We start from the raw sequence: 17,989 nt of genomic DNA, 5'->3' as shown, positions 1-17,989 counted from the left end.
AAGTGCAATGAGATCTGTAGCTTTATTTGTATTATTAGATGAAGACACAATTTTATTTCAGACATTAAGCAAGGAACAACATGTTTGATTCGGATGATATTAAAATCACACAATGAAACACAAATTTACCTGATCTATTCTCTTGCATAATTACATCTTCCTCTCTCAGCTGTAAACAGCCACTGCTTTGACACCACGTGTTACTTACTATTAACTTAACACAAACAGAGAATGGCATATATCATTGGCTGTTAAGGAGGCGTGAAGGACTGGCATAGCCTATGTGATGAGAACCATGGGTCTTTGTGTAAACTCTCAGATATATTATGGGTTGTGAGGTGACTGCAGTGTTTACCAACTTTTCACTAAACTCACTTGACTTTGTGTGTGTGTGGATTAATGTATGTGTACATATTGATTCAGTGAACAAATATCTGAAGATCATGCACACTCATTTTCATTTTGCCGCGTGTATGGGAGTGTGTATAAATCAAACCTGTTTGAATCTCATGTAATTAGTAATAGTTTTGTGCATATCCTGGTTTGCTGCAAAAAGATGCATGTTAAGTAGTGTAGTTTTTCAAAGGCAGTGTGTAGGTTTAGAAATCAGTAGTATGTGTTGGAGTGAGCTGTTCCCGCTGAGCTCAAGGAGGACATGTCCTTGTGAAGAGTGTCCTGCTTTGATCCAGCCACTAATGGAGGTGTTAGGGTGCCAATGTTCCTTTCTGTGCATCCTGTGAGAGAAGGGCTTAACCAGTCACCTTTATTCAGTGCTTGCTGTCCATAAGCCCTTTCCCTCCGACCCACTTGATGTAAATGTGTGTGTTGACAGCAGCAGCAGCTCCAGGCTCAGCACCTTTCTCATGCTGCCCATGGACCCCCGGTCCAGCTGCCCCCTCACCCCTCGGGGCTGCAGCCCCCAGGCATCCCTCCAGTCACAGGCTCAGGATCAGGTCTGCTGGCGCTGGGGGCTCTGGGCAGCCAGGCACACCTGCCAGTCAAAGATGAGAAGAACCACCATGACCTGGAGCACAGAGGTAACTCGCTCATGCACTGAAGAGAAAACAACAACAAATGTCCTGAAGTAGTACGCTCATGCTTTGGTAAGAAAATAAATGTGAATGCTGACTTGATGTTTTTCTTTCTCTGTTTCTTTTATCTCCTTCATCGTTCTCCCTTGGATAAAGAGCGGGAGTCTAGCACGGTGAGTTCTGTCAGTTTCTGAATATCTGTGTCTACTTGACTTTTTTTTTTTTTTTCACGAATAACTTCAATTGTAATTTGTTCCTCACACAAGTGCAGAAGACTTTACAAAATGAATAATTTTACTTTAGTGGTACTTTTGTGTCCATTTTAAATGTGCATTCAGTTGCTTTTTGCCACAATTGTGTTAGACACCGCATTGCCATCTGTCGAAGCGGATCAGCATAATCATCTTTGAATTTGATGTAAATTACGGTAGCTATATTTACTCAGTTGGAATAAATTCATTCCGATTGATGAATCCGAACGTAGTGTTTATTTGAACGCTAAATAAAGTGATATGGGCTTATGGGTTTATGTCACAAGGTTATGCCATTTCGGGTCCTAATTAGGAGACGGTGAGCACATGAACGGTTGTGCCATGCTGCTTATATTAATCAAGTAGTAAAAACACCTGTTCCTGCACCCAAAACAAGGCCTCTTTGGATGAAAGTCTGAAACAAGGACTGATCGGACATTGTCCTGCTCCACTTCACAGATGATGAGTGGAAGGAAAACTTTAGAAAGATAAGATAGTCATTTGTCCCTTCGTTCAGTTAACAACAACAGCAGCTCGTTCCTCATGTCATTACGCCATTTCTATGTCATTGCACATGCGCAGTCCTTTCCAGTTTCGGTTTTCAATCCGATCAACTGTTTACATGTCCTCTTGATTGGATTAGAAAAAGTTTAAACCACCCCTTACAATCCAAATGAGATTTTAACCTGATTTGGCAAATTTATTCCGAAGGACATGGTTACATGTGACTTTATTCTGACTGTGCTAGATGTCCGATTTCCCGCTGTTTCTGCTGGTCAAGCATGATAATACGTGCGAATTTTAACGCTAATGAGACTAGTTTTCACTCTTCGCAACACCAAACAACAACACTATGCTGCTAAGCGTATCTACATAGATGGCAGCCAGTGTGCGTGAGGATTCTCTTTGAAGTTTAGTGAAACACCTGCACAATACAAAATTAAAATGCTTTTTATAGAGTACAGTCTTCATTTCATGAGTGTATACCATTCAGATGACTCTTTACAAAAACGTGATTTATTACTTAAATATGTAATATTTGTGTAAAAAAAAGGCTAGTAGGTTTTAACATTACTCCTTTTGTGTTCCACAAAAATAATGTGGTTTGGAATAAGGATGAAGTATGTCATGGCAGAACTTTTATTTTTCATTGAACTATTCTTTTAAGTCCTAGCGTTTGATAAAGAGGGAAGTCAGTGGTACGTTAACAGCGTGTAGAGAGCCAAGCTGGCAGCATTAGGGCACACTAAGCTTTAAAAAAAGAGAGGGGAGCCTGCTGTATAATCCTGCTTTTAATCCAGGTAAAAAATGCGCAAAAGCACAGGCCAGAGATTAGCAGCGCTATAATTTCATCACAATTAAAAAAGACTTTGACTCTCTATCTTAAAGGATTTGTCCTCACCCACTCTTCATGTCTGCAGCTCTTGGCTCAGATAAACCTTACTCATTCAACCATATATCATAGCCTCCTCCTTTGTTTCTTCTTGTGCCTCTTTTCTACAGTTTTGTTAACTGCTCTTTCATTCGTTCCTTTGGCTCTTTGTCTCCACAGCTCTGGTTCTGTCCCTCTGTGCATACCTCTTGTTGTGTTTATTTGAGGTTTTCATGTAACCACTTAAATTCTCCCTATCTCCCAAATGCTGGATTGCCCCGTTTCACCTCTTAAACTGGATATGCAGAAAGGTTTGACTTGGCAATAGTGTATTGTGTGTGTGTGTGTGTGTGTGTGTGTGTGTGTGTGTGTGTGTGTGTGTGTGAGTGAATGAGTGCAGTCATGCCTGCAGAAATCAGACTCTGCTGCTGATTAGCGCTTAGTGCAGCAGTGGCCATCCTGCTCTCTGCCCGCCAGGACTTCCTGTTGTCACGGGTCATCTGATAGCACCGCTCTGACTTTGCTTATTGAGTCACGTTAAGCCTGTCTTAAAAGGTCAGCCTATTAAACCTGCAGCTGAGATGCACACATACACGCTCAGTTGCTCGCTTTCTCCCTGTCAGGCGGAGAGAGCAGTCTAGGTCTATTTATTACTTTTGGATTAGCAGAAGAAGGGGGTGGGGAGAGAAATGGGCTGCTTAATGCTGACAAAAGCAACACTGAGATTGTTGTAGTGTGTTTGTGAGTGGGGTTTAAGCTCCTGGGATTCCTTTGTGTCGTCTCCAGGAGAGCATGGAGTTCCTTCTGCCTTCGAGATCACTTCCTTTGGCCCAGCCACATCCTCCTTTTCATCTATCTCCCCTTTGCTCTCTGCATGAATAGAGGTTTGTCATTCAGACTGAGAGTGTGGGCTTGGCACTGAGATCATGCCCTGGCAGGGCCACACTCTGGCCCAGAGATGGTGCCCGTCTGCCCAGCTGTGCTCACAGAGGGAGCGCCACTCAGCCGCTTCCATTCTCAGTGTATTCTGGGCAATGAAACTCCAGCTGCTCTCCCTTTCTCCTTTCCTGTCCTTTCTGCTTTCACTTTCTCCTGCTTTACTGTATCTGCACACTAGGGGTGTAACGGTACGTGTATTCGTACCGGACCGTTTCGGTACAGGGCTTTCGGTTCGGTGCACGTGTGTACCGAATGACCGAATGCAATATTTTGTGTGCGGAACATAGGTACATTTTCGTGTTTCCACACGAACATATTAAGTGGCGGAAGTCTCCGCGTTCAGCGCAAATCCCGCCCTGCAGCTGATTCTAAAGTTTTACCAGAGCCCGTCTGCCTTATTAGACATTCTCTGGTTTTACCCGTCGTCACTGTAACCTAAACCAATGAAATCGACTGCAGGGCGAAAAAAAGCTTTTCCGCTCCGTGTGCGCCGCCGCACTCTCCGTTCCGTCTGTGTGTGTGTGTCTGCGCCCTGCGCTCTCTGCTCAATGTTCAATGTTCGACTCCGTGTTTGCGCTGCGCGTTCTGCTCTGTCGTTAACGGCCCAAACACTCCAATCATGGACCGATCACGCACTGGAAAAGCAAAGTCCGCTCAAATAAGGTGAAATTTCTCAGTAGTAGACTTCTGTTTGCTGAGCTGGTATAGTCATGCTGGCAACAATGGTAAAATGACCTGCTCTGATCACATGCTCTGGTAATAATAGCTTTGTAGGACTATATTTTATTTTGATAATTAGTAAAAAAAATTATAATAAAAAAAAAAATCTTAAATTGATTATGTTGATTGATTATTGAAAAATAATAATACATTGATATATTTATGTTTAATATTATTTTAATATAGGGCTATTTTCTGTTCACTTTTCCCCCGGTGTTTCATTTAATTAGGTGATTCTAAGTTTAGGCCTAATTATTGATGATTACAAGCTTGGAGGAATTGCAATTAATTACAGCAAATTGTGCAATTAATTAGTTCATTTTTTTTAATCGATTCCCAGCCTTAATTTTTAAATATAAGCAGGCCTACAAGCTGGGATTGGTAATGCTGCACTGTAATCATAGTTATTTATTTATATTTTTCATTAAATTTATTATGTGATATTGGTTTTGCTTTGCAGCAGTATTTTATTTCTTATTCTTTTTTTTATTTTATATATATTTTATTATATTTTATTAAAAAGTGTAAACAAATTGTTAAAAAAAAGTTTATAGTAATAAACAACCTGCAGTTTAATGTTTGCATTTCTTTCCCTTACTGTACCGAAAATAAACCGAACCGTGACTTTAAAACCGAGGTACGTACCGAACCGTGATTTTTGCGTACCGTTACACCCCTACTGCACACACTTTCTCAGTTTAAGTACACTCTTATTTTTTTGTGGTGAAAACACAGGTTTGCTGTGCTTATTCCGAGAGCTCCACAATTTGGTCAAAAACTGTGATTTTATATATCAATATGACTATAATAAGAAGAATAATTTATTATTAATATTGTTAATATTATTAGTTTGTTGTTGTTACCATTTAAAAATGACTATTGTAAAATTTCACTGTAAAATATGAGTATTTAAGAAGAAAATAATAATAATAATTCTATTTTACAGAACAATTGTAAAATTACAATTACTTTTACTTAAAATTATGGCTGTCTATTTCTTAATTTTCAAATATTATACAATTAAGTTTTTTAGTGGAAAACTGAAGGGAGCCCTGGTTGACGTGTTGTGTTTTGAAGTGCAGAAACTCAAAGCTTATGCAGAGATGGTTTTCGTAAGGAGCAGCATTTACTGCGAACCAAGCTGCTCTGAGACACTGAAAGCCGCGCTGGTGTTTTGCTGAGACACCAGGTCATGTGCCACGCTTCACTCTGAAACACACAGGGCATATATTTAATTAAATGGCAGCATTTGCACTTTGCAGTTTGATAATCACACTAAGCCGTATTGCGTTTTCGTGCAACCCTACAATAAAGATAGTGAGTGGTCTTGGCAGAGGGCCATGCATGGACTCGCTCTCTCTGCTTCGGCCTCATTTAAGGCCCACTAGTTGTGGTGAAAGGGTCGCTGTTTGCTGTGTTTTAGTTGGGATGGGCAGGTGCGGGAGGGTAGGAAAACAAGCTGTCGTCCGGCTTGTTAACTCTCAGGGTGAGGGTCCGTTTATTCTGGTTTAGTGTGTGCGTTTCACCATGTTATTCTCTCTCTCCCCATTTCTGTGCTGCGGGGATCAGTTTTCGCTTGACCCTGCTGTCCAGTTTGGCACATTTGCGTTGTGTAATGCTTGGTGCAGGTTGCCCAGGGCTGCGGGGTTAGGCCAGAATGTTTGAAGTGTGGTGTGGTCAGGCTGGTTTAGAGGCCTCACTCTTCAGGGATAGTTTGCTCAGCTGTCCCGCCTGCTTTGCTTCATGGGGTCTGGGCTGGCTTGCTTGGCAGGCCCCACGCTCTCTCCCTTCCTCATTGCCAGGGAGTGCGGGGTGATCTAACAGGGCCTGGGGCTTAACCCCCTCGCTTTTCCGTGTTTACCTTGTACGAGGGAGGAATTTACACACATGGCTCGCTCAAAGCCACCAGTGGCCCCATGACGCCTCTGATATTTGTATTTGTGCTGCTGAGTGCCTGGGCCATTCTGAGCATAGCTGACTGTCTACAGCTAATGAGCTGAACCTAAAGTGCCTGTTACATTATACTGAGAAAGAAGTTCTTTACTTGGAGTGTTTGTATATACAGTAGTCAACATTTGAAGTGGATAAAAAAAAAGTTCATCAAAGTTGTCCTAAGACAAGATGGGTAGTGTTCAAAATTCATGTATAACTTTGATGAAAGGTTTTGATCCACTTCAAATTTTGACTACTGTATATATCTCAATTTGAGTTTCTCAAGATGACACCTTTAAAGGAACACGCCAACTTTTTGGGACTTTAGCTTATTCACCTTATCCCCCAGAGTTAGATAAGTCCATACAAACCCTTTTCATCTCCGTGCGTGCCGTAACACTGCTTTACGATTCAATAATTCAACATTTTCCTATTTACAGGTGCTGCGAGCAAATCACTCCGCAGAAGCAGCAGTGCTTCACCTTCTGAGAATATAGTTCCCAGTATGTTTACGGTTAGAAGATGGCTGTGTCTCATGTGACCTTGTTATTTGTACATGTTGCGACTATACAAATCACAACATGTAAATAGGAAAATGTTGGCGTTATTTTGTCACTTATCGGGAGCAAGTATGCTAGCTGGAGCCATTTACCTCCAGTCTTTGTGCTAAGCTAGGCTAGCGGTGGGTGCGTCAGACAGAGTTACGGCACGCATGGAGATGAAAAGGGTATGTATGGACTTATCTAACTCTGGGGGATACAGTGAATAAGCTAAAGTCCCAAAAAGTCGGCGTGTTCCTTTAAGGGAGGATCCGGAAATATTGATTATGCGCTAGTGGGAAATGTACATATTCTTTAAATGTAATGCTATTTCAAGGGAACATTTTAAGAGTTTTTGTCAGCAAGTGCACAGGGATAAGCTGTTATTTGTGATTTGTTCAACTTCTGATCAAATTGTTTTTCTTTCTGTCTCAATAGAATAATTCAGTATCACCGTCAGACAGTCTGAGAGCCAGTGAGAAACACAGAGGCTCGTCTGAATACAGTTTGGACTCAAAGAAACGCAGAGTGGAGGAGAAGGACAACATGAGCCGATATGTAAGTGTTTGTCTTTTACAGCCCCAGTTGTACAGTATAAAAAATAAATATTCCTTTTGATACAGATTACATTCAGCAGTGTTAAATTAGTGTTTTAAAGATTCATTTTACTTGATTGCAAATGTAATCTACAATCTATAATCTACCAATAAATTATGTCTGATGAACAATGATACTAATATATTGTGCACCCCAATTCAGTTTCTTACAAAAACCTATAATACTATTCAAAAGTTTGTTTAACACTTCAGCAAGGATGTATTCAATTGATCAAAAGTAAAGACATTTACATTGTTACAAAAGATTTTTTGTTTCAAATACATGCTGTTCTTTTGAACTTTCTATCAATCAAAAAGTCCAGAAAATATGCATCACAATTTCCACAACAATATTAAGCAGAACAACTGTTTCCAACATTGACAATATTAATACATTTCTTGAACACCAATTAGATCTTAGATTAGCGTATTAGAATGATTTCTGAACTGAAGATTGGAGTAATGACAGCTGAAAATTCAGCTTTGCTGGAATAAATTACATTTTAAAATGTATTAAAATTGAAAATGGTTATTTTAATTTATAATAATATTTCAGAATTTTAGAGTTTTTACTGTATTTTGGTCAAATAAATGAAGACTTGACGAGCATAAGAAACTTAAAAACATAAAATATCTCACCAACTCCAAACTTTTAAACTGTAGTGTACGTTTTATTTTATAAATTTCTGCTATAAATTTATTATTGAACCCCACAAAATTCTTAGCTGTCTTAAATGTATCTGCTGTTTATACACTACAGGACAGTGATGGCGACAAAAGTGATGATCTAGTCGTGGATGTGTCTAACGAGGTAAAAGCTAACAGTCTTTCCCTTTTTTGTTTGGAGAACATCATCTCTTTCGTATGTGACTGACTTTTCTCTTTCCCACTGTAGGATCCAGCCACTCCAAGGGTCAGCCCGTCTCACTCTCCTCCTGAGAATGGACTCGATAAGGCCAGAGCACTGAAGAAAGATGCCCCCAACAGCCCGGCTTCTGTGGCCTCCTCTGGGAGCACCCCCTCTTCTAAAGTGAAGGACCACCCACATGTAAGTGTTAGGGACTAGAGGATGGGTGTTTGTGCTGTCAAGTCTCTGCACATTTGCAAACCCTCTTCCTCTCAGCAGTTTTATAGCTGCAGCATAAATGTCAGTTTGAAGCGTAACATGAATACATCAGCTACTGTCAGACAAACAGTGGCTTAGCTGCTAGTCTTGGCTAATATCTCAATGCGCTTAGCTAGCCTCAGAGGGGCAGAGGAGAAAAGAGAGTAGAGAGAGTGATTAAAGATGAGTGAGAGGATGAGGTCTCGGGGAAGGGTTCGGTCTGAAGTTTAGCTTTATCCTCCTCAGCAATAATGAGCTGTCAGTGTTTGACTGGATTAGTGCGTGAGAGCTCTCTGGATTTGAGAATTTGTGGTATGTAGCTTTAGCTTCGATAATTCCATCTCTGTTCCTTCATCTTGCAGAACGACAAGTCCTCCACCCCAGGTTTAAAGTCCAACACCCCCACCCCACGCAATGACGCTCCCACCCCAGGAACCAGCAACACCCCTGGGCTCAGGCCCATACCCGGAAAACCACCTGGTATGGAAGCGCTGGGTAAGTAGTAAATGCGCACGTTATAAAGCTATCCTTTCATCAAGCATTCCCATTCGTCTAAACCTAAAGATTGTGACCATATTTTTAATCATGGGACAACTTTTTGAGCCAATAGAGCTAATCTATGCTAACCAGCCAAACTTGAAAGTGTGAGAGTATATTTATGGCTTTTCAACTTTGGCTTTTCTTCTCTCCATATATTCCCATCAGCACCTGCCCTACGTACGCCATTATCGATTGCGGCGCCGTATGGGGCTCCGTTTGCCATGATGGGACACCACCCAGAGATGAACGGCTCATTGACCAGTCCAGGTGTTTACCCTGGCCTTCACATCTCGCCTCAGATGAGCGCCGCAGCCGCTGCTGCCTATGGACGCTCACCGATGGTTAGACTCCCATATCATTATTTTCTGACTACATAAACCTTTCTAAATGGTCACAGAATTTTTAAGTCCTTTCTCAGTTGTTTTTTTTCTCCAACTCCAGTTCTTCTGATCATCTAGGAGTTCTCCAGTCCTTGGGACCCACCTCCCTGTATGTTTTGGATGTCTCCCTAATCAACATACTAGGAAGCTGATATGTTGAATTAGGTGTTTTAATTAGTGAGACATCTAAAACATTCTGGTAGGTGGGTCCCCAGGTTCTAGAGTCTAACTTAGCATGCATACCCTGTTAGGATAGCATTCTGGGTAAATATTGCCTTTTGCGTTTGTAATGATTTGTTCTGCATCTCTGTTTGCGCTGATGGCATGGGAAGTAAAACAGTTGTCTGGGGGTCTCTAATAAAGGCTTGAGGGGAGAGATAAAGTGCAAACAAGTGCTCAACTAGAATATTAAAAATGTATTACGAAAGAGCTGAGCAGGAGAAATTAGACTGTCAAATCAGTTTCAATTTGTTTTGTGGCTTATGTATTTTTTACATTTTACTTTTTTTATGCTAAGATGTCTGTGTTGCAGGCGGGCTTTGATCCTCATCCGCACATGCGTCCTCCCGGTCTGCCAGCAAGTCTGACCTCTATACCTGGAGGGAAACCGTAAGTGCTGTTATTGAGCCATCTATAACTATGTATAACACACTACTGTTAGGAAGTTTGAGGTCAGTGTTTTTTTTTAGAAACTAATACATTTATTCAGCAAGGATGCATTAAATTGCTTGTGACATTTATAATGTTAGAAAAGATTTAAATTTAAAAATAAATGTTGTTCTTTGAGCTTTTTTATTCATCAAAGAATCCTGAATAAAGTTAGCCTGGAAATCCAGATTCAAATCCAAAAGATTAAAGGAGAACTCCGGTCAATTTTAACATTGAGCTCATTTTTTTGTAAATTTGGAGTGCTGTCAATACAGAGAACAACGACAAAAATCGGTGTTGCCTACACCCTGTTATCCTCTTTTTAAAATTTGCACCCTGTTGACTTCAATGGGGCAAGTTTTAAACCTGCTTTTAGCCTCTTAACATCCTTGATGTGTCATTACAAGTGCACAGCCAATGTGAGTGATTCCTTCAGAGTGAAAACGGTGAATCTGACTGCAGTAGATGTGAAAGATATGAATAAAAGTGATGTTAATTCAGCCAGCGCTCATACCTGTATTTACATCCTGATAACACGGTGTAGGCAACACCGATTTTTGTCGTTGTTCTCTGTACTGACAGCACTCCAAATTTACAAAAAAATTAGCTCAATGTTAAAATTGACCGGAGTTCTCCTTTAAGGGTCTGGCATTGAGGAATGAAAATCGCCCAACTCGAGGGGCGGTACCAAGCATGCATTTGAAAATCTCACTGCATGCAATTGGATAACACTACGACCAATCACTGTCGTGATTGCACTGTCACTAGTGTTGTCGTCATCTGTTTAGCTCGCCTCTTGCCCGCCTATATCAGATACACTGATGTGATTGGTGCAGCTCGGCTACAAGGGCATAGTTAATGAGCATCATTACTCAATGCAAGAGTAACTCGCTGAGCAAATTCAAATTGTGCTCTCGCGAGAACTCTGGATTTCCAGGGTAGAATAAAGTATCAGTTTCCACAAAAATATTAAGCAGCACTACTGTTTTTAGCATTAATAACAAGACATGTTTCTTGAACACCAGATCTGCATATTAGAATGATTTCTGAAAGATATATTAAAAAATACGTTTTTTTTAGTTACATTGTTATAATATTTCACAATATTAATGTTTTACAGTATTTTTAATCAAATGAATGCAGCCTGGCAGAGTTTAACAGACTTTTAAAAACATTAAAAATCTTACTAAATTTTTAGCATTAGTGTAAGATAATTTCTTATTAATTTTTGATCATTCTTATTATTTTATCTCATTCTTTCATGTCCTGGTAAATAGGGCCTACTCCTTCCACGTTAGTGCGGATGGCCAGATGCAACCAGTACCTTTTCCTCCAGACGCTCTTATTGGACCAGGCATTCCCCGTCATGCCCGCCAGATCAACACACTCAGCCATGGTGAGGTGGTGTGTGCCGTGACTATCAGCAATCCCACGCGGCACGTCTACACAGGCGGCAAGGGCTGCGTGAAGATCTGGGACATCAGTCAGCCTGGCAGCAAGAGCCCCGTCTCGCAACTCGACTGTCTGGTAAAAATTTTATTTCTAATCAGTTTACCAGGCTTATTTTTGAATTATCCTTTTTGAAGTACAAATCCACTCTTTAATTTTTTTTAAACATTATCTTTTTTTTTACTTTTTTTTTTACAATCATTATCCTCCCTTTAATCCCCCTGCCAAATAAAGAACCAAATCTGTAAGGCTATGTGTAGTTATTTTAAGGAAAAATACCATGATGGTTCTCCGTTATCCCCCCGTTATCAGAGTAACTTGCTTTTTGTGTGTGTGTGCATCTCCCTGCGCTTGCTCCATAGTGCAGAAAGCTGTGTATTTGATGAGCTGTTTGGCCATTATAAAGTGATTTAATTTGTCTGAAAGCCTGGAGTTATTGATCTCCCTCAGGAACAGATCTAGAATTCTCCTGCTAATTTGAAAATGTGCTTCATCCTGGTGCTGCAACTAAAAACCCTTAAAAGCTTTTCCCTACCCACTTACCATTCTATGCCCTCTTATCGGCCGCCTCTTCTCCTCTATTAACCTTCATAAACACAGGTTAGACAAGATTTAGTGAGCCAGAGCAAATAACAGGGAGCTGAACAACTGCTTTTTAGCTCTGCCATTTTGATTGGTTGACCTCTTCAGCCTGATTATTGAGGGGCTAGAGAGTGATATTTGTACATATTCTTGTGAAATACAAAAAAGAAATAGACATTTTTGAAATGCTGCCTTACATTTTTTTTAAAGAAATAGTACAAAATTCAGTCTCTCAACATGAGTCTTCTCTCTCTCTCTCTCTCTTCAGAACAGGGATAACTACATCCGTTCCTGTAAGCTACTTCCGGATGGCCGTACTCTGATTGTTGGAGGAGAAGCCAGCACTCTTACCATATGGGATTTAGCCTCTCAGACTCCCCGTATCAAAGCCGAGCTCACCTCTTCTGCCCCAGCCTGCTATGCGCTGGCGATCAGCCCAGACGCCAAGGTCTGCTTCTCCTGCTGCAGTGATGGAAATATTGCTGTCTGGGACCTTCATAACCAAACCCTTGTCAGGTAGGAAGCACACCAGGGGATGCCACATTAAATGGTGTCTCTTTGTGGATAGAGATGTGTACACTGTACTGATGCATTTAAAGACAATGCATATATGTCTGTGTATGTAGGCAGTTCCAGGGCCACACAGATGGGGCAAGTTGTATAGACATTTCCCATGATGGCACCAAACTGTGGACGGGTGGACTGGACAACACAGTACGATCCTGGGACCTGAGAGAGGGACGACAGCTCCAGCAGCATGACTTCACTTCACAGGTAAAATTCACACACACACATGAATCATTTTCTTGACTTACTTTAAAGATTAGGACTAATGGTCTGAATGCTAAATGCTCTGTCTGATGCAGATCTTCTCTTTGGGCTACTGTCCGACGGGCGAGTGGCTGGCTGTGGGAATGGAGAGTAGTAATGTGGAGGTGCTTCATCATACCAAGCCTGATAAGTACCAGCTGCATTTGCACGAGAGCTGTGTCCTCTCCCTCAAATTTGCCTACTGTGGTAAGACACTGTTACTTCACTTTATATGTATATGTAGTGCATACGGGGGGTGGGGAGGGAGAGACATTAGACCTACTGTAAAGTATGTCTTAGACCTGACATGGGAAAACAGTGTAGTTTAGCATTCAGTGGTGTTTTTTTCCATTTTAGTGGGGCCAGGATGCACTTTGTACCACCCCCATATCTCTCTCTCTCTCTCTCTCTCTCTCTCTCTCTCTCTCTCTCTCTCTCTCTCTCTCTCTCTCTCTCTCTCTCTCTCTCTCTCTCTCTCTCTCTCTCTCTCTCTCTCTCTCTCTCTCTCTCTCTCTCTCTCTCTCTCTCTCTCTCTCTCTCTCTCTCTCTCTCTCTTTCTCTCTCTCTTTTCTCTTAATGGCCCACCACTCTACTTCCAAATAAGTCGAGCTGTAGTGAATCAAGTCATTTAGATCAACCTTGACTCTGTACCCATTAGTCCATGTGTATTTGTTCCATTTCCTAAAGGTAAATGGTTTGTGAGCACTGGGAAGGACAATCTCTTGAATGCCTGGAGGACTCCCTATGGTGCCAGCATTTTCCAGGTATGTCAGTCAATACCTCATTCCCTCCCCCTTGCTACAGAGGTGATCCAAATGTCCATACTACATTGGAAATGAATGTTTGTTTGTGTGAGTTGTAGTGTGAGTTTGATTGATTCTCTCTTCAGGCTTTCATTGGGACTTTAATCCCTGTCGTAATAGTCATTGAGTGATGGCTTTTATTTTTGCTGTGGAATTGTTGCTGTACAGAAAATGCTTACTCAGCTTACTCTGAATGACCTTGTCAAATAATGCACATCAATATCAATCAGTATGTAAAAACTGAAATCAAATCAAATATAAATTTTAGGTGGAAAAATGAAAACCAGTATACAGCGCGTACAGAATTTTTTTAAAGCCTGATTACAAAATCAAAAGTCTCACCATTAAAAGTCATGTCCCAAGCACTTTAACATAAATCAAACATATACATACAGTAGCCTATAGTGAACCAGTGTAAGATTCCTTAACTTTTAAAATTAATTTTACACTCAGATGGCCAAATTTATGTATCCCCCCCCAAAAAAGCCTTACAAAGAAATAAAATAATGCCTAAAAAATGCAATCAAGTCATTGGACAACGTATAAAAAGGTTTATTTAACCATATTATGCATTAACATAATAATAATAATATTATTATTATTATTATTATTATTATTATTATTAATAATGAATTAATGTTTGTTTGTTTGTTTGTTTGTTTAAAAAAAACCATCTTAAATTAATATTACTGTTTTAAATAACAGCATTGGTGTTTGAGCTGCGAATGAATACCAGTAAAAAAGTGCTTTGTTTGTGGGTTACTTAACTGAACCAAATCTATATGAGATTAATCAGATATTTATGCAAGATAAACATATTACAACTTGTATCTTCACAAAATGACGTGAATGCACAAGTGATCTTGAACTATTACGTGATAGTCAGAATGTGTAAAGGGGCGGTCACACTGCACTTTTTGTTCCATTGACTTCCATTCAAACGCATCGTCAAACCGGAAATGCAAGCTCATGCAATAAAGTTTTGCATTTCGCTGCGTTTCAAGTTGAACTGCGAATTTGCATCACGTGAAGACGTATGACCAGTAGAAGATCGATGTGTCCCGTCATGACCTCTTGGCTGAATTAAAAGAACAATATTTTTTGCAGTAAAGTCAAGTAGATTGAATTTAGTATTTTTTACATTTTGAGTGTATTATTATTTGTTATATGTTGAATTCATGTTTATAAAAAAGACGCTGCAGAGCGTGACATCATATCACGACTGTTGCAGTGTCCAAAGAAATTTCACGTTCTCAAAGTCTAAGTGTGACCGCGGCATTACTAATGTTGTGGATGCGCTCTTCCCATAACAACGCTCTATATATAACAACATATACATATATACACACACACACAAAAAATAAACATAATATTTAATATTACAACTTACAATGCACAAGCTAACTTTGCTAGTCATGAAGGTGTGGATGAGCACTTCCCATAACAGTGTGCTAAAACACGGGTGAACAGACTTTTTTACAGTACTTTTATGTAGCCTACTATTGGTTGTTGCACTTAACTGTATTTTCCTTTTCAAAGTGATTCCAATAATATTTCAAGCAATTCAAAACCATCATGGCAATCTGAAGTGTCTCAGCTGAAGGAATTAATACATTATCTATAGGCTTTAATATATCAGCCAAATTGACACATTGGGTCGATAACATTAAAAATATATTTTACATATATTCAATACCGATATGGTGGCTGATATATCGTACATCCCTAGAAAAATGTATACCATGTAGGCCTTGGCAGCTAACTGAAGTCTATGTTGAAGTACTAAAATGACTTAAACTGAACTAAAAATAAATGAATGCCACTGTAAATAGAAATAAAAAACAACTAATAGAAATGGCAAAAGCACATACAAAATGCCAAAAAACTTAGACAAAATCTAAAAATAAAAGCTAATTCCAAATATTAATATCATATTAAAGTGTTTTAAGGCTCCCTGCTCCAGGCAAAAATCACGCAACTCCGCACCGCTAACATATGTTGCCACTTGTCTATTAAACTATTAATAACACACCTATTAGAGTGGTGTAATTTCTTCAGTTAATATTTAGAAGGGAGTGATGTTGACACTTCTCTGTGGTTTATGATGTCACGGAGTCTCTGTTTGATTATGTCAGGCTAATGGTTTTTCTGCTGTCCTCCCTCCACAGTCTAAGGAGTCTTCCTCTGTCCTGAGCTGTGACATCTCGGCTGATGATAAGTACATCGTGACGGGATCTGGAGACAAGAAGGCCACCGTGTATGAAGTGATCTACTAAATTCACTGGTTCACCACATGTAAAGACCTATGGATGGAGCTTTGGGCCTGAGTTTGAACAGATTCAAGGGATCACTCCTCCACTTTTTCCTCCTTTTATAGTTGGAACCCAGGTTAGGAATTGGTTGGTCCACTGGGATCGGATTCCCAGATGTTTTAATTTTTAACACACCTGGATTGTTACAGAAGTGGAGCGGCCCTTTACAGATCCAAGCAGAAACGTGTTAAACTGTCCCAAGGACTCCCTGACGGCACTAATGTAGTAAATATTGTCTTGCCTTTGCTTTCGGTCTGCTCATGGGATTATGTGTGCCTATTCCTTCCTTAGTATTTTTTTTCCCTCGCCTACCTTCCTTCAAACAAAAAGTGAACAATCTGTGATGTAATATGAAGCAGTGCTTCAAATTTAGCCTCCTGCTCCCTGGACAATTTGTTAAAAAGTGTATATATGGAGTAATAAAGACGTTTTATAAATATATATAATTATATATATTTCCATGTCCTGATATACTTGTGATGGGTTTCTTTGTCCTCGTGTCCTTAATGCTTGATGAATGTAGATTAGGACACTTTTTAATTTGTAAGCACACTCTCTGGGCTGGCCATTTGCTAAAAGGCTCACTTGGAAAATCCCTTCCAGAATAATCTTAGTTTTTTTTTTGTTTTTTTTTTGCTTTTTGAGCCTGTGCGCTGTTCGTGGAAACTGGATCAGACTGGAATCCTGTGGAAGTTGGAATATGATGAAAACAGCCCAGAGGAGAGGGAAGAGTCGTTTGTAAATTAAAAGCGATATTAAACTTGGAGAATGACTAACTGTACTACTTTTGTGCCCTTTGCATTGTGTGGCATCTTGTTGGAAAGAGGAAATCAGATGATGAAGTGTGATTGCAACATGCTGACTCGGAATGGATTGCACGCTGCGATGAGTAACTTGCCAACTGATCTCATAAGCGGCCCCTTATAGTTCACTGTTGTTGAAACAGGATATGACTTACTCCAGTGATTGACAGCTTACTTCTGCTGTAGAGCCCCACCCTAATGAGCCTGCAGCCCTGTTTTCGCTCAGATTGATGTTAACCTTCTTTGTGAGTGATCAGAGTCATTTGGGGATTTTCTTCTGTACCAGTTGAGCCAGTTTTCTAATGAATAAATTCTTTGCCTGCACTTGACTTTGGTGGAAGCTTCAGTGTGAAAGTGCGTGCGCACGAGAGAGAAGAGAGCAGCTCTTTTAAACCTTTTTGTGTAAATGTGGACTGTTTTAACTGTTGAACCTGGAGTCCGCTTCATGGGGGCCGCAGCAGAACCGGTCGCTGCGAACTCCGTCTTTAGTACAATTACAAACCCTGAACCCGCCTGCCTTTCACAACCTCTCAACTTCACACCAAAGTATGTAGCAAACTGTGTCAGCACTGATCATGTACAGTTGTGAATAATTCAATAAACTTTTTTTTTGTAAAATGTGTTATTAATGCTGGTTTATTATAAGTGCCGTTTGTCTGATTTGAATCACAGGCTGGGTGTCTGTCACGCTAACTCCATATGTCTAAAGTATGGAGATTAATGACAGAGGCCAGCAACACTGGATATGTCATCTAGTTGATCTAGCTGATGAAAGGCTGATGGAAGAGTTGAGACATGTAGTTGTGTGTGTGTGTGTGTGTAAAAGAGACATAGTTTCTGCTGTCTCAGCTATCTGTTGAAACCACAGGCCAGGCTGACTCAAATATGCCCTGCGGTCCCCCAACCACAGCTGGTGACATACACAACACACCTTTTTGATTACTTCACCTCAAGTGGATTATCGGCCAGGAAGTGTGTTCGTGTCAATTGATTTATTCTGGTGGTTTGAACTGGTTTCGTTAAGGGTGTGATTTCAGCATACAGTATGTCTCTGTCTCACCTGCTCCTGCACTCTGATACTCTTCCTCTGCCCGTGAGCTTAGCTATTAATGTGTTGCCCATGGTAAATCTAGTAAATGTGTCATGTTATTGTTTTGCTTATGCCTATTGCCAACTG

General features: G+C 40.3%; 1 protein-coding gene across 20 annotated transcripts in view; it reads left to right on the top strand.

Annotated features, from left to right (window-relative positions):
* tle3b (TLE family member 3, transcriptional corepressor b) overlaps positions 1-17,430 on the top strand; it is a 34,754-nt gene extending 17,324 nt beyond the window's left edge. For 9 of the 20 annotated variants that reach the window (XM_084108851.1, XM_084108834.1, XM_084108844.1 and 6 more), the window contains 14 exons: positions 833-1,037; positions 1,188-1,204; positions 7,223-7,342; positions 8,141-8,191; positions 8,276-8,428; positions 8,848-8,980; positions 9,191-9,366; positions 9,923-10,014; positions 11,331-11,580; positions 12,353-12,600; positions 12,711-12,858; positions 12,951-13,101; positions 13,582-13,658; positions 15,866-17,430. In XM_084108851.1, coding sequence (XP_083964977.1) covers positions 833-1,037; positions 1,188-1,204; positions 7,223-7,342; positions 8,141-8,191; positions 8,276-8,428; positions 8,848-8,980; positions 9,191-9,366; positions 9,923-10,014; positions 11,331-11,580; positions 12,353-12,600; positions 12,711-12,858; positions 12,951-13,101; positions 13,582-13,658; positions 15,866-15,973 — 1,929 coding nt within the window. In that variant the 3' untranslated portion in view covers positions 15,974-17,430. The remainder of the gene's footprint in view (positions 1-832; positions 1,038-1,187; positions 1,205-7,222; positions 7,343-8,140; positions 8,192-8,275; positions 8,429-8,847; positions 8,981-9,190; positions 9,367-9,922; positions 10,015-11,330; positions 11,581-12,352; positions 12,601-12,710; positions 12,859-12,950; positions 13,102-13,581; positions 13,659-15,865) is intronic. The other 11 variants (XM_084108842.1, XM_084108835.1, XM_084108837.1 and 8 more) reach the window with 4 other exon arrangements.
* The last annotated feature ends 559 nt before the right edge of the window (positions 17,431-17,989 follow it).

Source organism: Abramis brama, assembly GCF_963993115.1.
Source record: "Abramis brama genome assembly, chromosome: 3".
NCBI classification, from domain to species: Eukaryota; Metazoa; Chordata; class Actinopteri; order Cypriniformes; family Leuciscidae; genus Abramis; species Abramis brama.
The sequence above is the reverse complement of the archived record's forward strand: the minus strand, read 5'-3'. Positions and strand labels throughout refer to the sequence as shown.